This window comes from Canis lupus, chromosome 5 (assembly GCF_011100685.1).
Source record: "Canis lupus familiaris isolate Mischka breed German Shepherd chromosome 5, alternate assembly UU_Cfam_GSD_1.0, whole genome shotgun sequence".
Taxonomy (NCBI): Eukaryota; Metazoa; Chordata; class Mammalia; order Carnivora; family Canidae; genus Canis; species Canis lupus.
In genome coordinates this window covers 59,443,029-59,462,366 of record NC_049226.1, presented here as the reverse complement: position 1 = coordinate 59,462,366, position 19,338 = coordinate 59,443,029, and the positions used below count along the sequence as shown (strand labels likewise).

The following is a 19,338-nucleotide window of genomic DNA, read 5'->3' as shown; positions in this document are numbered from 1 at the left end:
GCAAGTGCAGACCCACATTTTCTTCCTGTGATCTGAGCTCCAGGTTGTGCAGGCAGGCTGGGGGGAAGCATACTGTTCCTATAAAAAGTAAATCAACTGAAACTCTGAGCCAAGCCTGGGGTTGTGGGGCGGGGCGGGGGGAGGGGGTTGTGGTGGCTGCTGCCTCTGAGCCTCGACTACAACAGAGAGAAAAGACTGGGGAGGGGGCAGCCCACACTCAGGGGCCAGGGAATCCCAAGAAGATTCCCAAGTTGAAAGTGTCTTAACAACATTTCAATCGTCCTCCATGCTAAACAGTTCTGCGGTAGCCCTGTGGGCAGGCCAGAGTCCTCTTTCAGCTCCTCTGTGGGAATCTGGAGAAGGGCCACAGGTGGGCACCTGGGTCCAATCCTAGCTCCATAATCCGTGTGCTAAAGGTCACCCCATGTTACAGACAGGACAGAGGCCGGGGCCCTATGACCCGTCCTGGAGCTGTCAGGGAGGCCGAATGCAGGGTGGGCACGGGCATGCTTCTCTCCAGCACCTGCGCCACTCCTTCCCCCCCACCTCCCCACACGCTGCACCTTGCCCAGGTTGGCCATGCGGTGCCCCAGCACCAGAAGGTCCTCAGAACAGGTGGCATTAGGGTTCTGTTGGCCTGCGCAGATTTCTCAGTATGCTCAGACCCCAGGGGTCCCACTAGCAGCCCTGACCCTCCTCAGGTCCTCTGGGGAAGCCCGCTCTCCCCAACCTGGTGCACCAGGGGCTCTGTGAGCAGGGAGGCTGGCAGAAAGCTTGTCCCTGGACCCTCGGAGGCCTATGGAAACATGTTCCTCGCTGGCCCCAAGGGCAGAGGCACATGTCCACCCACTCCCTCCTGGTGGAGCCTCTCTCTCCAAAGGTACATCCTGCTGCCATCCCAGAGGCTTTGAAACCCCGGCCTTTCAGGAGGGGTGCTGGAGGACAGGCAGCGTGGGGAGCACCACTGCTGGTGATGGGCCTCCGGCCTCCCAGGACAGAGGGGAAGGAGGGCATCCTCCCAGGAGCCCAGTGTGACTTGGGCTTTTCCATAGAAACTAGAGGCAAGGAGGCCACTGCGTGGGCATCTCTGCCCTTGTCCTAGCGGGCTAGCCCTTGCAGAGCACCGTGCAAACAGCACCCAAGTCCAATCAGGCTCCCTATGTCACTACAGGCCCTTACAGCACCTGCTTCTTTCTCCTCCTCAAGCTGTCCCCTCAAGCCTAACCTGATGGCTGCCCAAATGGGTGCCTTTTAGGCTGCTGCCACCCCAGCCCCACAGCCCCTGCCTGCTCCCCTCATACTTTGGTTTGCTCTTCTTTGCTCTGACCCCTGTGATTTTTATTGAAGTATAATCGACAAACAAAATTGTATATATTTAGCATGAACAATGGGATGTTTTGATATCTTATACTTTTCTCAACTCTTTGGAGGCATTAAAAATGCAAAGAGAAGGGCGGAGGCATGGCTCAGAGATGGCAGCAATGGAAGGAGTCTAAGCACGTCAGCTCTTCAGTTACTTAAAAAATAAAAACAACCAGTAAAATGTCCTCATAATAGAAGGTTTTGCAATCTCAACCTCCTTTTAATTTTGGGAGTTGAATCTGAGTGAGACTAAGAGAAGATACCCAAGGGAGAAGCAATATGCATTCTGCTTAGGGGGAAGGTGGGGTGCAGGCAAGGTTTGATCCAGCCAGGCAGGGACGAGAGCTGCTCAAGTGCTGAATGCAGGAGGGTCAGGATGACTGCCAAGTGTTGCTCCAGGTGTCTGTTCTTCCTTGAGCACCTGTGCGCACCCAACTCCCGGCTGTACCCGACAGGTATGCATGAAACACTCGTCTCAATGGCGGATGGGGCTGCCACAGGCCAGGAGCTGCAGGCTCAGTGCCAAAGGACAGACAAGGAGCTGGTGTTTTCCCACTGGGAGAGACATGTGCCCCCTAGACTCTGGCCTGGAAGGCTGGCCTTGGGTTCCATGGTGCCACTTCCCGCTGCCAAGCGCAGAGGGCCCACAACATTCCCAACACCTGGGTGAGAGGGAAACACTGCATGCCTTCTAGGAATCAATCTGCACCAATGACAAATCCAGCAGGGGAAGGAGAGGCTCATGTTTCTGCTTTTCTTTAAAATTTGTAAAAATGAGACAAGATCAAGAGGGAGGTAAAGCGCTTTCCCACCACCCGCCACCTCCTCCTCCTCGGCACCGGGCTGGGTGTGCAGCAGATTAATCTGGCTTCTGGAATAGCCGCGCTGAGCTGCTCTGTCTACGATTCTCTCCTAACGTCTGGTGAGTTATTTTTCCCCCTGAAGCCAAAGTTAACAATAACATCAAACTTTACAAGGAACCTCTGCCACCAGCACAACAGCGAGCCTGCTTCCCCTCTTCCCCGTCTCCTCCTCTGATAAGACGTGAAATAATCCATGAGCGGTCAGGGAGACTCCAGAAACTTCTCTTCTTGTGGGTGAAGAGCCCCTCCCTGCTCAGACTCAGGCTTTGTCCCAAGGCCACAGAGGTGCTGTCTGCTGACACAATTCCTTTGCTCAGAGACAAGAGGGAAGAGTGGGATTTGGCTGGCAATGGGGTACAGCTGGGGTTAAGCTTTGTCCCCCCACAAAGATGCTAAAGCCCTACCCGCAAAACCTGTGAACGTCACCATATTTGGAAACAGGGCCTTTGCAGATATAACTAAGGTCTCTAGATGTCATCATCCTGAATTACCTAGGTGGACCCTAAGTCCAGTGACATGTGCTATGAGTTGGACCATGCTCCCCTCAAAAGATATGTTGAAGTCCTAGCTGGCCAGACCTCAGAATGTGACCTTACTTCGAAATTCGGTCTTTCTAGGGGTCATCCAGTTGAAATGAGGTCATCAGGGTGGGCCCTGATCTAATATGACCAGTGTCCATATACAGAGGGAAAATGTGGGGATGCCTAGGTGGCTCAGTGGTTGAGCATCTATCTTCAGCTCAGGTTGTAATCCTGGGTTCCTGGGATCGAGTCCTGCATTGGGCTCCCTGCAGGGAGCCTGCTTCTCCCTCTGCCTATATCTCTGCTTCTCTCTGTGTCTCTCATGAATAAATAAAATCTTAAAAAAAAAAAGAGAGGGGGAAATGTGGACACCGATGCACACACAGAGAAGACCATGTTGAGACCACGGAGGGGATGGCCACTTGCAGCCCAGGAGCCCGGAGGCTGCGGGAAGCTGGAAGAGATGCCTGGAGAATGCTGCCCCATGGCCCCAGAAGGACTTTACCTTGCGCCTCCAGCCCCCAGAGTGGGGACAATAAATGTGTTGTTCAAGTCATCCGGGCTGCAGCAGCTCCAGAGACATTCACGGGTCCCTAAATAGAAAGACCCCCAGCCCCTTGCCTGTGGAGCTCCTATTTGGCTCCAGCTGACGTGCTGGGGCAGCAGAGTGAGCTCCAGCAAACAGGTGTGCAGACGGGGCAAGCACGTCCTTTTGAGGGGGAGCTCAGAGCCCCAGGGAGGGGCCTGGGCATGCAGTTCAGGGCAGGGGGCTCTCTCGCCTCTAGGGCCAGGCGCGTCCTGCAGCACGACTGGTGGAGCGTCTGGGTTGGTGTAGGGACACCCATGGGGACACACGTCCAGTGGAGGGCAGTTCCCGCTCTGACCAGCTCTCCTGCCACCAGCCAAGGGAGGACCTGTCAATACCCAGGCGGGGCGCCAGGCTGCTTATTCATTCACTGTAAGTGCTATTTACGGGCAGGAAGTTGAGATGGCCGAGTTTATTAATTAATGATCCATCTCTGGTGTTGATGTATAATTCATTTCCATGATCTTTCCCAGGACACAGCACAACATGGACCCGTGCTAGCCCAGGCTAGAAGGGAGAGGGGGGGAGGGGTCTTATGGGGAGACCAACAGGGGGTCTGTGGCCAGGGCTGGAGGGCAGCGGACGGCCTGAAAGCCCACACATCCGGTGACAGGCCCAGCGAGGTCGGCTCCAATGGGAATGACGACAGTGCCCTGCCCCCAGAACCGTAGATCAGAGGAGGAGGAGGTCCCAGGCTCTGGGTGGGGAGCAGAGCACAGCCATCTGTGCCCAAGATGGAGTTTCTCTCCAAACTGGCCAAAGCAAGGGCCACAGCAGCCAGCAGGGGACGGCTAGGGCCTGCAGCCCACTTGGACCCAGCATCCATGACCACCACCGACTCATCCGATTACTCCCTCATTCCAACCTGCTTGCTGGCATCCCAGGGTTCCAGGCTGAGGTGGTCATCCACACCGAGTAACAAATGACCACAGGCTCCGAGGCTTAAACCTCCCAAACATGTCAGTTTCGGGGGGTCAGGAGTCCCACTCTGGCCTGGCCGGGTCCTCTGCCTGGGTCTGAGGGCCAATAGGGCCCAGAGACCTCCACCACCTGAAGCTCCTGGTGTCTCCATGGCTGGGCCATGTTCTCACTTGGATGCCTGACATGGGAAGGGCCTGCTTGCAAGCTCATTCCAGGCTTCATTTCTTCATGGCCATGGGACTGAGGGCGATGGCTTCTTGCTGGTTGCTGGTGGGTCTGGCCCGTTACATGACCAGGTGAGGACGCCAACCTCACCTCCCAGATGAGGGACTTCAGGAGAGGCCCCAGGACACTGCCAAAGCCAGCGGGGTCGGCCCTCCCACAGCGTCTGTGTGCACTGAGGAAGCACCGGTTCCTGCCCCTGACCATGACCTCTTGGCCTCCACACCATCCAGCCCCATCCCCAGCCTCCCTAGTGCCAGGATGCCTCCACCCCTGCCCCAGGCCCCGAGCCTATGTCCTCCCAGACACCCCCTCCCACCAGTCAGACCCAGCTCACATGCTCCCACGTCCACCTGAGACTATGTCTGGGTGCCTGCTGATTGTCTGTCCCCCCTGGGGACGGCGGCCATCCCTGACCCCTCTGTGCCATCCCCCAGGGGCACAGGCTCCTCCAGCCAACAGGAGTGATAAGGGCAGACTTCTGCAGCCAGGAAAGTGGGATTTCCCAGACAGACCACGTCCTCCTCACCTCCTGCTCCCTGCACAAGCCCAGCCCATCCTGCCTTCCACTCTGCTGTGTGCACAGGTGCTGGCCGTCCAGCAGCCATCGGGGCCGTTCTTGTCTGCACACCACCAGCAGCCAGTGTCATCCTGTCCTGCACCCTCCACACTGGCAGGCACACCTGCCTCCTGCTCGCTCGTGACAGAACAGCAGCAAACGTGTCCTTCCCCTCTGGGCCCCGCACACCAGGCCTTCCCACCCCGTCTGGCTCAGCCCCTCTACCACTCCCCCGGGCCTGCACGCCCGCAGTCCTGTCCTCCCCCATGTGCTCCATCGGGCCTTCCCATCAAGCCTCCAAGAGGCTCCTCTGTGGGGGACAGAGGTGACAGTCACCTCTGTGCTCTGGCCCCGTAGGAGCCTTGATGCAGGACCACTTCGTCCATCTTCTTCCTCTTTTCCTGCACTCCTCTATCCTGGGCACCCCTCCTATACTTTGAGGACTCCCTGGGGCCCTGTCCTCTGTCCCTGTCCCCCTCGCATACCACCCACACTCCCTCCAGGTGATCTCAGAAACCACCCATATGTCTCCCCAACGGCTCTGGGGTCTCCACCGCAGGCCAGACCTTCCCCTGCTGCTCACACGCAGGCTAGAGGAGCCCACAGACGTCCCCTTTGACAGCCAATGGGCAGGGGCAGGGAGGCAGGGCCCAAGGGGCTGCTGGCTGCCCTTTCCCATCTGTGCCCACCCCACCCCAGCTCAGGACAGGCCCCACTATGTCAAAGGCACCAGCTGCTCAGACCAAGCACCTGGGAGGCCTTTTGGATTGTTCTGACCTGGACTCACCCTACTTTGTCTTCCCAGAGTTGCAGGGCTTCAGGGGGTCCACCAGTCAGGCCACGCTCTGTTCACCCCACTATCCTCACACTAAAACCAGGAGCCCCCACAACAGCCTCCAAGCCCTGAAGACCCTGCTCCAGTCCAACCTCCGACACCCCCTGCCCCCACCACATGGCCTGCCACACCACAGCCCTGGCACTGCTTGTCCCGCTCTTACAACCTCAGTGCCCGGCTGCCACCTTCCTTCTCCCTCCTACCCTGTCTTCTCATCAGCCGGTCTCAACTCCAGAATCCCGCTCCCTGCCCCATGCTCCAGGCATCCTCTCCACATACCTGGGCTGGTCTTACGCATGTTCTGCATGTGTGTCTGTCTGTCTGCTGCCCCTGGAAGAAATGGGGACTGTGTGTTGTCTTGCAGTATGACCGCACTGCCTGCCACATAGTAGGTGTTCAGGAAACATTCAGGCGAGTGGGTGAGTGAAGGATGGTTCTTCAGGGCATGAGCCCAACCAGACCTTAGGCATCTTCATCTGTGACCTGTCTGTGGGCCTCCCTTTATACAGAGCATTTTATACAAACGGAGGTAGTGTTTTCTCCAAGCCCTGGTGGCTTTCAAGGCCTCGTGAAGTGTGGGTAGGAGTGAGGATCGGGCCAATGCTCCCCCCCACCCCCGCCGACCCACCTTCTTCTCCAGTGGGGTGAGCAGCAGATGATGGGTCTGCAATTCTCCCAGCTTCTGGAGAAAATCCCTGGGCACTGCCAACCCCCAGGCGGAGCAGATGGCAGCTCCCCCTGGAGTGGCTGGGAGCCTCATGGAACAGATACGTTCTCATTCTAACCCCACACCTCGTGAATGTGACCTTATTTAGAAGAGCAGACTCTGCAGACGTGATGATATGGAAGATTGCAAGATGAGACCATCCCGGATTCCCAGCTTGGGCCCTGATCCAATGGCCGGTGTCTTTACAAGGAGAGGAGAGACACAGGCATGCAGGGAAAATGCTGTGTGAAGACAGAGGCAGAGGCTGGGCGGTGTGGCCATGAGCCAGGGAACACCTGCAGCACCACAAGCTGCAGGAGGCAGGAAAGATCCTACCCCGGGGCCTCCAGAAGAAAGGGGCCTCCTTTCTTTCTCCAGGTAGAAAGATCCTACCCTGGGGCCTCTCAGGCCTATGCCCTGAGACTAGGAGACATCAAATGCCTAGAGTTTCAAACTCTGCGCTGGCGGAGATGTGTCACTGCGGCCCCAGGACACCCGGGTGCAGAGGAAAGCTGGTCCGTTCTGTGCAGCACGCAGGAAGGGGCAAGGCCACCAGTCTCTGGGGTGGGAGGCTGCCTCTGGAACGTCTAGGATGGGAATGAGGGTTCTTGGGAGGCAGGGGCATCTAGGAATTGTGGCGGATGTTTCTGGTTGTCACAATGAGTGACACTCGTGGCGTGGGGCCAGCACACTACCTGCCCTGTGGTGTACGGGACAGACGTGCTCACCCACGGCCAGCCCTCCGTTCCATGCGACTCCGAACATCCTTCTGCTCACTCCTGCTATAAATGCGCTGAGCCCAGAGCGGCTCCTTCTGTTCCACGTACAGACCCAGAGTATTTTTTGCATGGTTTTAATAAGCACCAAAGTTTCCAAGAACACAACCACCACGTACGTGGAAAGAAGGCTGTGTTATTTTCGTACTGAACGTTGCCGGGAGGTGTTCACCATTTTCAGAAAGTCACCTGCCCCCCAGGCTCAGACGACACACCTGTCTCAGGTTGAGTTGTGCTCAGGCTCCTGCTGACGTCACACGGGGGCGAGGGGGTGAGCCTGTAGTGAGGACGTGCACAGACCTGCATTTATCGTACATTACTTCACATTGCACCTCCTCTCAGGTCCACTCATACGAGTCAGGAGGACATCATACGGTCAGTTATTATTTCTCCGAAAAGGTGCACTTGAAGTGAGTAAAAGGGGATTTGCCAATATGCTTTGTAAACCCAGGTCCTGGGTCTGGAAGGGCAGGTTGCTGGCTGGAGAGAGCTAGCCTTTCTTCCTGTCCCACTGCCTAGACGATGGTGATTCTCTCCTGGCACAGGTGGGAACAGGGATGGGGACCCAGACACGGTTCCCAGAGGCTCTGCCTCTGGCCTGAGCCACCAGCCTCTCTGTTCAGCACGTGAAACCACACAGTGGAGGCGTCCAGCTCATCCCTCCACCTGGCATGGGCTCTGCTGATGGAGGGGCCTCCCTGGAGCTTCTAGAAATTTCCTTCATCACCATGCCTCACATATGGGCCAAGGACTTCCCAGTGAATACGGCCATCAGCTCCCTGTTGGATTCAGGTCCCACTCAGGATGTCCGATGCTTCAGGCAGCAGGGGTGTGTGGTGAAGAGGGACCCTCAGCATCATAGAAAGGGCCCCAACCCACCTCCCTCCAACTCACACGAGAGGCTGAACTTCCCTGAACATCAGCCCCACAGCCTTCTGAGGGCAGTTTTGGGAACACTAAGAGTGAGGCACAGCTTTGGTAACAAGCCACTTAAAGGGACGTGTGCAAAGGACAGTGTGCAGAGACACCAACTGGCCCCTGACGAAGGACATGCTGATGGGTCCTCCAGCACGCAGCCCTCTCCTAGGCAGGGACGCTGGACATAGTGCTCCCACAAGCCACATGTGGGAGCTGCCAACACTGTGGGGTATGGGGTTCTGCTGACAGTTTGTTTCCCGGATGGGTCTCTTTCCCTTTCATCTGGGACTGAGAAAGGTCATGAGGCAGCTAGGACAGCACTGGCCAGGCCCCTGCACGTCCTGACCCCAGCCCCGTTGGGGGATGCTGAAGGAGACAAGAGGCACGCTTCCCCAGCATAAGTGTCCTTCCGTCTGTGATGTTGTCACAGAGTGAGGGGACCTGCAAGTGCCCAGGGCCCCAACACTTGCTATGCGTGTCCAGCTTTCCATGTGGGTAAACTCAGCCACGTCTCAGAAGCACCCCTCGAGGTGGAAATCATTTCCCAGTCCGCTGCACAAGAAGCCACTTGTCCCTGAGGTCATGGGGCATAGCAAGGGCCATGGACGGCGGGCAGCCCAGGCCCAGGTCATGCCTGGGTCAAGGCAGGGGTTCCCCCTATCAGCACCAGCTTCACTGCCCTCACGTCCCACCCTTGGTCCACTCAGCAGACACTTCCACCTCTGCTCCTGAGAGAGACTGGGCATTCCTGCTGCTGATGGAAAGTTCTGGAAGAGATACTTAATCCTCTGGCATTGTTGATCTTCATCTCTTTGCAACAGACTCCCAGGCAGAGATTCACTGGACCACAGTGAAAACCAAGACGGGAGGCCTTGTATGCCCGTCGGACCATACGGCATGTCCAACAGGCGTGTGCCTGTGATCATGGCTGAGCTTCCAGGACCAGGCAGTGACCTCTGGGGCACACTGGTGCTTCACCTGGAACCCACCTGCTGCAGAGGTGAGGGCTATGCTCTTCCAGCAAGTACATGCACGTGGGGCCCTTTCAAGCTGGACACCAGCTCCGCCAGGCTGCTCCTGGATGGGGGTGGGTGACTTCTGCTCAGGGACAGGTGACTTCTCACCTCAACTGACAGCTGGGAAATCCCGGCCACAGCTGCCCGCCCCCACCAACCCCAGAGCTTGCTGTGCATGGGAACTACTGGGCTGAGTGCCTGGAGTGACCCCGGACCAGAAGAGGGGAGGGCCAACGCTCACCAGCCTTCTCCTTTCACTGATGATGAAAGGGGCAGGGCAGGCCACTGTCCTGGCTATGGGCAGAAGCAACACAGAGCCACGAGCGTGCTGATGGACCTTCAGAGCTGGAGGAGAGGCCTCAGGGATCCTTCCTCCAGTGTCTTTCTAGATGTGAGGAGACTGAGTCCCAGGCCTCCTGCTCTGTTGCCTCTACCATGCAGGCCTCCAGGCTCTAGTCTCCGAGTGCTCCGTGTGCTCTGCCCACCCCGATGCTCTGCTCATGCATACCCTCCCTCTCCAGGAAGCGCGGCAGGGCCCTTCCCACCTGAACTGGCCCCCTCCTTCTTTACTGGGTTTTCAGGATTGCTATATGATTGCCCAAGCTGGGGCTTTCTGACATTTCCGCTCCCGTCCTTAACTGTCACTACTCTCTTAGGCAGGCTTGTGTCCTTTCCTGTCTGACTTTCCCAAATAGATTTTAAACTCCTTGAAAAGACAGCAAGGGCCCAGGTTTTCGTACCCTTTCACGCCTCCCCCACCCTGAAGTGCGGTATTTCATATCAACCAAGCGCGGAGCTGACAGTTCCCTGCAAGACAGATCAGAAGCTGGAAATTCCAAAACCAGTCCTCTTCACATCGTCAAATAATTCTAAAAATAATGTTCTGTCTAATATTTAATCTCTACGCTTAGAATCATTCCCCTGTGAATGCATGAAAACCATAAATTCAATCCACCGTATATCAAACGGGTCTGTTACCCATCCAGTGTTTAGTGAAGCACTAGATGTCAGGAAGGCACATTCTGCAGGGGTGGGGGGCAATCCCCCAATACCTGCATTGCCAACAACCCTGCCTACAGCCCTTTGAGGAGACTGGTGCCCGGATTGAGGGGGTGTGAGCTCAGGCCCCTTCCCACAGTCCTGAGGGCTGGGCAAAGGGAAACAGAGAAAGGCTGCCAGGACAGGCACCACAATCCCACAAGAACTCAAGAACCTTCCTGATGCCTAACTTGCTCTTGGGAGGAGAAGGAGGTTCTGGCGGAAACCAAACAAGCATAAGAAGTGCTAGATGCAATAAGCTGGTGAGACAGTCATCTCCAGAAGACGTTGAGGCTGGCTCTAATGAGTTGGAGCTCATTTATCCATTTGGTGTGAACACAGCTTTGCTCAGCAAAAGCAGAGGAGCGCTCTGGGAGGTTGGACGGGTGCAGAGAGCTGTCGGCTGACACGCACAATCCCACCCGTGCCACGACAGGTCACCACGCAAAACCAGGCACATCCACTCCACAGTCCCAGTTAAGACCCTTTAAAGCCCAGGCTCACCGGCTACTGAGTGCAGGATGTTTAGCGAGCTCTGAACACTCATTTGTTCATGGTTGCTCTTAGCCCAATTAAGCCGCTCAAAACTTTTGAAGTTCATGAGTCATTTGCTTCAAATATCTTTAAATTAAGGAAGGATTCACTTTCCTGGTAGCAAACACCCAGCAAGTTAATTAAAAGGGGCTCAGCATTTAAACCACCATCACAGCTTTAAACAGAAGGAAAAGAGCCCGTCTCTCCCTGTCGCAGCTGCTCCTAACTCCCTTCCACTTTTACCCCAGCATTTAGAAAATATTTCCCAACGTGAGACTTGCTCCCAAGGTTGCTCTGCTGTTTAGGTCAGCTGACTATCGGTGTGAGAGAGGATGTCACCGGCCTGTCCTCTTGCTTACAGTGGGACACACATAAAGGACACTGAAGGCCCCCTGGTGACAAGGACAAAGCAACTTGGAAATCATCCCTGGAAACGCATGAGTGAATCCCAATGTAAAAATTACCAGGCAGGACTAGGATGGCATCCGAGCCATCTTTTCCTTGAGCTGCTGGGTGTCATGAATACATGATTAATCCAAATGGGAACAAACCTTGAATGACACTGGAGACCTTTCAGGGCTTCTTAGCCCCTCTTGGGTGGCATGCCTTCTAGAGCTATGAATGTGGACGATTGAGGAAAGCAACAGATGTATATGAGCAGGCTGGGGAATCTCAAGGTCCAGGTGCCAGCAGGAAGGTCTAAGAACATCAGGTCGCAGAAATCTTTACTGAGCACTAGCTGTATGCCTAGCACCCACAGCCTAGGAGATCCGCAGTGGGCAAATGCAATAACCAAAATCAGCTGGCTTGAATTCCCCACAGCTCCCTTTACGAGTTTTAAGATTAAAGCCCAGGAAATGACTTTGTGGTTTTCTCCCAGGAGACTTTGTGATTCCAGACTCAGAACATGACCAGCAAGAGAGCTGTCACAGGAAGATGGTGCTTCGCAGTGGGGAGTCCTCGTCTCTCGACCTCAAGTGAACTTCTGCCCCATCTGACACTCACCCTCTGCCAGCACCATGCAAGGCTGGAGCTCAATGCCTCAGTGAACCTCAGCCAGGTGATTTTCCATCCCAAGCAGTTCGTACCTAGTGCCATCTATACCTCCACAAAGAGCACCAAGGTCAGGGACGAGGATGCGGGACTCCATCAAGTCATCTCATCAAATGACCTCATCAGTGGAGCAGTAAATGTAGCAGCAAGTTAGTGGTAGCAAATCATCACAAGGATAAGAATCATTATTATCATCACTATCACCATTATCACCATCACCATCATCACCACCACCACCACCACCACCACCATCATCATCATCATCATGAGCCTCAGCACCATCACCACCATCACCACCACCATCATCACCAGAAGCCTCATCACCATCTTCATCATCACATCACTATCATCATTACCAATATCACCACCATCACCATCATCACCATCATCATCACTATCATCATCACCACCATCATCACCGCCATCATCACCACCACCATCATTACCATCACCAACATCATCACATCATCATCATCAACATCATCACCATCTTAACAAGGCAGGAAGCCACAAATGGTGGAGAGGATGCGGAGAATAGGGAATCCTCTTACACTGTTGGTGGGAATGTGAACTGGTGCAGCCACTCTAAAAATAGACCTGCCCTACAACCCAGCAATTGCACTGCTGGAGATTTACCCCAAAGATACAGATGCAGTGAAACGCCGGGACACCTGCACCCCGATGTTTCTAGCAGCAATGTCTACAATAGTCAAACTGTGGAAGAAGCCTCGGTATCCATCGAAAGATGAATGGATAAAGAAGATGTGGTTTATGTATACAATGGAATATTACTCAGCCATTAGAAATGACAAATACAAAAAAAACAAAAACAAAAACAAAAACAAAAAAAACGACAAATACCCACCATTTGCTTAGACGTGGATGGAACTGGAGGGTATTATGCTGAGTGAAGTAAGTCAATCGGAGAAGGACAAACATTCTATGTTCTCATTCATTTGGGGAATATAAATAATAGTGAAAGGGAATAGAAGGGAAGGGAGAAGAAATGTGTGGGAAATAGCAGAAAGGGAGACAGAACATAAAGACTCCTAACTCTGGGAAACGAACTAGGGGTGGTGGAAGGGGAGGAGGGCGGGGGGTGGGGGTGAATGGGTGACGGGCACTGAGGGGGGCACTTGATGGGATGAGCACTGGGTGTTATTCTGTATGTTGGTAAATTGAACACCAATAAAAATAAATTTATTATAAAAAAAACCATCATCACCATCATCATCACAATCATCACCAATCTCATCACCATCATCATCACCAACATCATCACCACTGCCATCATCACTACCATGTTAACAGCAGCAAACATGTAATGAACAGCTGTTATGTGCCAGGCACTGACTACCAGGCATATACTATCTCACTTTATCTTTGCAACATTGTAAGATTGTTAATACTGTAACTCCCACTGAGGTACAGAACAGATAACCAGGTTGTCAAGTCCACACAGCTAATACAAGATAAAGCCAGGAATTTGAAGGCAGACCCTCTTAGCCACTACACTAAAACTAGAAGAGACTTCCCAATCACTCACTTACAGGGAGGTCACTGGGAGAGGGACCATTTGATGATTCCAGTAGCTATTCCACGCAGTATTAGCTCCTGAGGGATTTCAGAGTGCCCCAAATCTCTAGCCATCTACTTTTCTATCCCACTGATATCTGTGTTCTGAACAGATGGGCAAACATAACTTTTCCTTTCCAAATACCTCTCTACAGAAGCAAAAATAAAAACTCACAACTCCCCAAATCTGATTCCAGAGACATCTCTTTGGACAACAGAGCTGACTTAACAAATTCTTCCTATCACTTTCCAAAACCTTAACTCTATCCTTTGGAGTATCCTCAGCAGTGAGTGGGCAGAGCTGGGTGTGTCTCAGATGAGAAGACTTCCATGTCCCTGGTGGCTTGTTGGCCCCTGACACCTGCAAACTTCTCCTTGGAGTCATTCTTGCTGGGTACAGAAGCACCTGGGCATGTGCTTGGTGTTGTTCTGCTGAATCCTCATGACCATCATTTGGAAGAGATATTTCTAAGCTTTATTTTTATTTTATTTTATTTTTTTGGTGAAGAAGATGAAGTCAAGAGAGAAGAGAACTTCCCCAGCGTCACACAGCTACCTGCAGGAGAGCCCAATGCACAGGCGGTCTGTGGCCTGCAAGTACATAGGGCATGCACAGCCTCCTAGACCACAGCTCTGGGATCTCCAAGGCTACTCTTACGGCCTTAACTCTGTTTGAGAAGAGTGAGCAGCAGTCATGCTCCATGAAGAGTTGGGAGCCCCAGTCTATGTGTGGTGACTGCCAGGACAAGCAGGGACTTGGCTTCGTGGGGCTTCCGCCAGGGCTCTCAGTGCCCGGGCTTGGGCCACTTATGTGGGATCTGCTGGGCTGTGATGCACCGAATTAGAGGCGTCAGCTCAGCACTTCCTGTCTTGCTTTGCCTTGGCCTGGATGCTGAAGGCTGCTGGCGTCCTTTCTCAGCATCCAGCATCACTTCCCAGAATTAACATTTCTCTGCACTAAAAGCAAACACACATATTTCCCCCCACCCTTTAAATTTGTTTTGCTAAACAAATTAATCTAGCACCAGATTATATTATGAAGAACCATAAATCTTTTCCAAGATAAGCATCTGTCGAGTTGGATTAGCAACATCCAATGTACTGTGAATTAATTTGCTAAGCCTTGTAATGCTGTCCCGAGCATTTAACTTTAGTAATAACAAATGTAATTTGGAATAAATGGGAACTTGTTTTCTCATCCGTGCCTATATAGTAAGTGACGTATGTAGAGGGGATGACAGGAAATGAACACAGCACTGTATTCTATTATAATGATGGCTTGCGAGCTTATTGAGGTAAAAACAAATGCTTTTGTAAACAGCTTTCAGGCATCTGGCACAGACAGGATGAGCTGCAGGCTGTGCGTCCATAGGTTCGGGACAAAGGCCACCCGGAAGATGGCCTGCAACCCCCTGCAGACCTCCTCCCTCCGTGCTCCAAGCTCACAGCCTCCAGCCCTGGGCCTGGCCCCTGGCTTTGAGATGGAGTTGGGTTTGCTTTCATAGATACGTTGCTCTCTAGGGAAGAATTGCTCATAATAAAAACTGCAGTTCTCTTGTCCAGGTAAAGGAAGGAAGTAGGTCATCGAACAAAAGCCACCCACTCTGTGAAAACCTATCCAACTCCTGACTATGGCCAGACGCAGAGTCCAGTGCTGATGAGGCCTGTAGGAAAACCGGAGCACCAATGCTGCCGACAGGCCCTGGGGAGCAATTGTCTTCTTTCTCCCAGGTCCCAAAGAGGGTCTTCCCGGGACCAAGGAGCCCTGAACCCTTAGGATGTGGAGAAGCAAACAGACAGGGGACGGAGGAGGCCACACGGCACCACCACCCCTTCGTGCTGATATCCTGCAATTTGCATCCCATTTTAAGAGCTAGCAAGTGGGCAGCCCGGGTGGCTCAGCGGTTTAGCGCCGCCTTCAGTCCAGGGCATGATCCTGGAGACCAGGGATCAATTCCCACGTCGGGCTCCCGGCATGGAACCTGCTTCTCCCTCTGCCTGTGTCTCTGCCTCTCTCTCTGCATCTCCCATGAATAAATAAATAAAATCTTAAAAAAAAAAAAAAAAAAAAGAGCTAGCAAGTATTGCCGCTTGTCTGGGATGTGCGAGCACAGGCTCGACCTGTGAACATCCTGGTCCTGGTGGGGAGTGAGGTGGGGGCCTGTTCACAGTGGCACAGGGAGCCAGAGGCAGGCTGGAACACAGGGGTCCTGGGCTCTGCATCTCCCTTAGCCAGCCGTGGGGCTGGGGACATGGCTGTGGCTACCCCTGACGGGACAAGCTATGGCCTGGCAGATATTCAAGGGCTATTCCTTCTGAAGCAACTGGAAGAGGAGGTAGAGGAGAAGAAAGAAAAACAAGAACTACATTGCAGTGGCTACTTCGAGGCCAGGAAATGCTAACTGTCCTATGCACCTAGAATAACAGGGGGAGGAACCAGAGCCATTTGTCCTGACCCCTGTCCTCCAAACACCTGTGACACCATCTCCAGAGAATACACTCCCCAACCTGAGTCGGTGTGGAGAACCTCAGCGAAACCACAGGAAGTTCTTCCTTATACCTGACTTCAATCTCTTCTGCTGCTTAAAGGGATCCCTATCTGGCAGTCACTCCTCCACAGGGCCACACCCTTGCACGTTTCCGGAGACTCCACATGGGCCCTAATTACACCAGCAGCTGTGGCCATATCTTACTCCCAGGCCATATCTTACTCCCAGAAGTCAAGGCGCTGCCATTCGGGAAGATGCGGCCCTGTGCGTGGTGGGGTTCAGATGCCCGTGACACTGGCAAGGCAGCCACCACGTCCCCTTCTAGGCCACCACTAAAGAGAGACCCTGTCCCATCTCCCTTCTACTAGCTACACGCCGGCTGGAGCATGACTGGAGCACAACCCACCTTTGCCAGGACACACAAGTCCCTGGATGCACATCCCCCCTCCGTCCCCAAGGCTGCCACCCAACTGTCCACACTTTTAGTTTCTGCCACCGAGAAAAAAAAACGCGTCCCGGGGCACGGCTCGGCATCCTTCGTGAGCCACACCCCCACGTCCTCCCACCCCAACCGAACCCCAACCAGAAAAGAGGCGGTTGTACCTGAGGTCTCCCCCAGGATCCGCGGGGGCTTGACGTCTTCACCATCGTCTCTGCTGGGACTGGTGGAAGGCTCCGTTGTGCTAACCCCAACCGGGATCCTATTCCTGGGGCCCAGGGGCTCCGTGACCCCCTTAGTCTGCAGCGTCGTGGAGGTGGCCACGGTGGCTGTGGTGGTGGTGGTGGCGGTGGCCACAGTTGTCTTCCGTGTCTGTGAGATGGAGGCCGTGGTGGGGCCGTAAAGCCCCGGAAACGTGTTGGACTCCGGGGCCTCCTCCTCCCCCGTGGGCCCCCAGGCGATGAACTCCGTCTCCGTGGTGGGCCTGCTGCCCCGGAAGTCAAAGGTGTTGAAGGCGGCCCCCTGCAGGTGCCTCTTTCCCCGCCGCAGGAGGGCCTGCTGGTCCGTGGCTGCCCCGCCGGCCGCCGCGGGGGTCGGGGACGAGGAGGAGGAGCCGAGGGAAGGGCTGGATTTGGCGGCGGCCGGGGGCTTGGCGAGCCCCCCTCGGGGCACCAGGGCGGCCACCTGGTCCCTGGGTCTGTGCGCCCGCTTAGCGCGCGGGCTGGGCATCTGCCCGTGGCTGCGCTCCACGCGCGCCGGGCGCGGGCTCCACACGGGCACGGGGATGCGCGCCGCCTGTCCGCTCTTCAGACTCCACAGCCGGGGCGGCCGCTGCGGTGGCCGGGGCAGGAGCCGGAAGTCGGGGCCCGGGCCCAGGGACTCGCACGACGGCAGATCCATGGCGAGCTGAAACATGGCTATAAGTATCCAAGCATGGCTTCCTAGGGAGCAGCCCGGCCAGCGGATGGACATGGAGCTGCGTGGAAAAGAGAGAGCAGCGTCAGGGGGTGGCGCGGGGGCGCAGCTGCCTGTCCCTCCACCCCCGCCGGGGCACCGGAGCGCTCTTCTGCCGTCGAGCGCTGATCCTAACTTCAAAAGGGAAACCGAAACCCTCCATTAGCCGACCGCTCGGCCCCGTTCGAGTGCCACTTCGTCAGCATCTCAGAAGCACCGTCCCCATGCACCTGCTCCCAGGAGCCGGCTCCCCCGCCTGCACGGCCCATCTCGCCCCGGGAGTGTGCAACGCACGCGGCTGACGTGACCCGGGAGGGAAACTGAGTCTCAAAACCCCCAACTCGGCCGACAGGACGATCTCAAACACCTTCTGTGACCCGCTCAGCTTCTGGCCTGAGTAAAACGGAGAAGTGGTGAGGATGTGTGGTGAGAGGATGGCAGAGCTGGGAGCTCGGTCCATCCCCTGGGTCCAGGGCTGGGCTCTTTCTTCTGTGTCACAGAAGTGACCGGCCCGAGGCGGCTGTCTCTGAGCACACAGCCTCCCCTCCCCGAGGCCCGGAGGGGCGGGGGTTCCACTCTCTGTGGGGCTGAGCCCGCTGGACTCCACAGGGGGCACGAAGGCCAGGCATCTGCCAAGCCCCTGCCCCATGGTGTGGTCCATAAACCCCACTACCCCGTCCTCAGGCAAATGTGCAGGCTGCGGTCTTGGATGCTGTACGCTAGGAAAGCTTCTTATTTTTGGCCTCCTCTGGATTTTGTTCAGGAAAATGAGATCTGCTGTGGATAAGCTGGAAGTTTATCGATGCGCCAACTCTGCCCAAGTGCTGTTCTGTTGACATTTCGGCTTTCCCTATTTATCTTCAGCGCAGGTGCCCTCTGAAACCGCATCCCCCACCTCCTCAGCTCCAGGCAGGGCGGGAGGAAGGGCAAACCCCACAAGACCCGGGAGAGTGGCGGGGGCTGCAGGGAGGATGAGGCCAGGTGGGTGCACGGAGCGTCACGTGAGCATCCAGAGCATAGCAGCCAGCCACGTGGAGGGCTGGGGGCCCCGGGCCCACGCTCCCTCTCCCACCAGCTTAGGTAAGTGAGGACCAGGCACAGGCGCCATTCAAAGTCGGTACTTGTCACCGGCGTCACGTCTGAAAATTGACACGGATCCAGGACGTTAGTGACTACAGTGGGCGGGGGCGGGCGAGGGCGTTCGGTGTGCTGAGCCGCCAGCCTGAAAAGCTGCTCAAGACCAGCCCTGTAGAAAAAAAGGCTTGGCAGTTTTTCTTTATGAGGTTTCGCGTGACTTTAAAAGGGAATAAATCAGTGAGTGAGCAGTGTGTGGTGTGAGTCATGTGTGCATGTGTGCACGGGAGTGTGTCTCAGGACGGCGTGTCAGCCTGTGTGACTGCTGCCGTGTGATAGTGCATCAGTGCCTGTGAAAGACCAAAGTACAAGTGTGTAAATGTGTGAGTGTGTAAGAGCAGAAGTCTGTGGGGGCTGTGTGCCTGTATGTCATATGTACATGTGTGTGTCTGTGCAGGTGTGGCCGAGTGTGGAGTCTGCATGTCTAGTAAGTGTGTGTGTGTCAATGAGTGTGCAAGAGTGTGAGTCCATGGGGGGGTGTCTGTGTGCCTGTCTGTAATATATGCATGTGTGTATCTGTGCGGGTGCAACCAAGTATGGGGTCTACATGTTGGTGCACACACGTGAGTGTGTCAGTGTGCAAAAGTGTGAGCCTGGGGGGGTGGTCTGTGTTCCTGCCTGTCATATATGCACAAGCGTGTGCATGTGCAGGTGTGAGTGAGCATGGGGTCTACATGTATGTCGGTGTTCCTGTGAGTGTGTCAATGGGTGTGCAAGACTGAGTTTATGGAGGATGGTCTGTGTGCCTGTCATATATGCACGTGTGTGTGCAGGTGTGGCTGAGCGTGAGGTCTGCCTGTTGGTGCTTGTGTGTGAGAGTGTGTCAGTGAGTGTGCA

General features: G+C 55.0%; 1 protein-coding gene across 3 annotated transcripts in view; it reads right to left on the bottom strand.

Moving 5' to 3' along the window:
• AJAP1 (adherens junctions associated protein 1) overlaps window positions 1-19,338 on the bottom strand; it is a 123,114-nt gene that overhangs the window by 50,323 nt on the left and 53,453 nt on the right. For all 3 annotated transcript variants that reach the window (XM_038537761.1, XM_038537759.1, XM_038537760.1), the window contains exon 2: window positions 16,578-17,389. In XM_038537761.1, coding sequence (XP_038393689.1) covers window positions 16,578-17,389 — 812 coding nt within the window. The remainder of the gene's footprint in view (window positions 1-16,577; window positions 17,390-19,338) is intronic.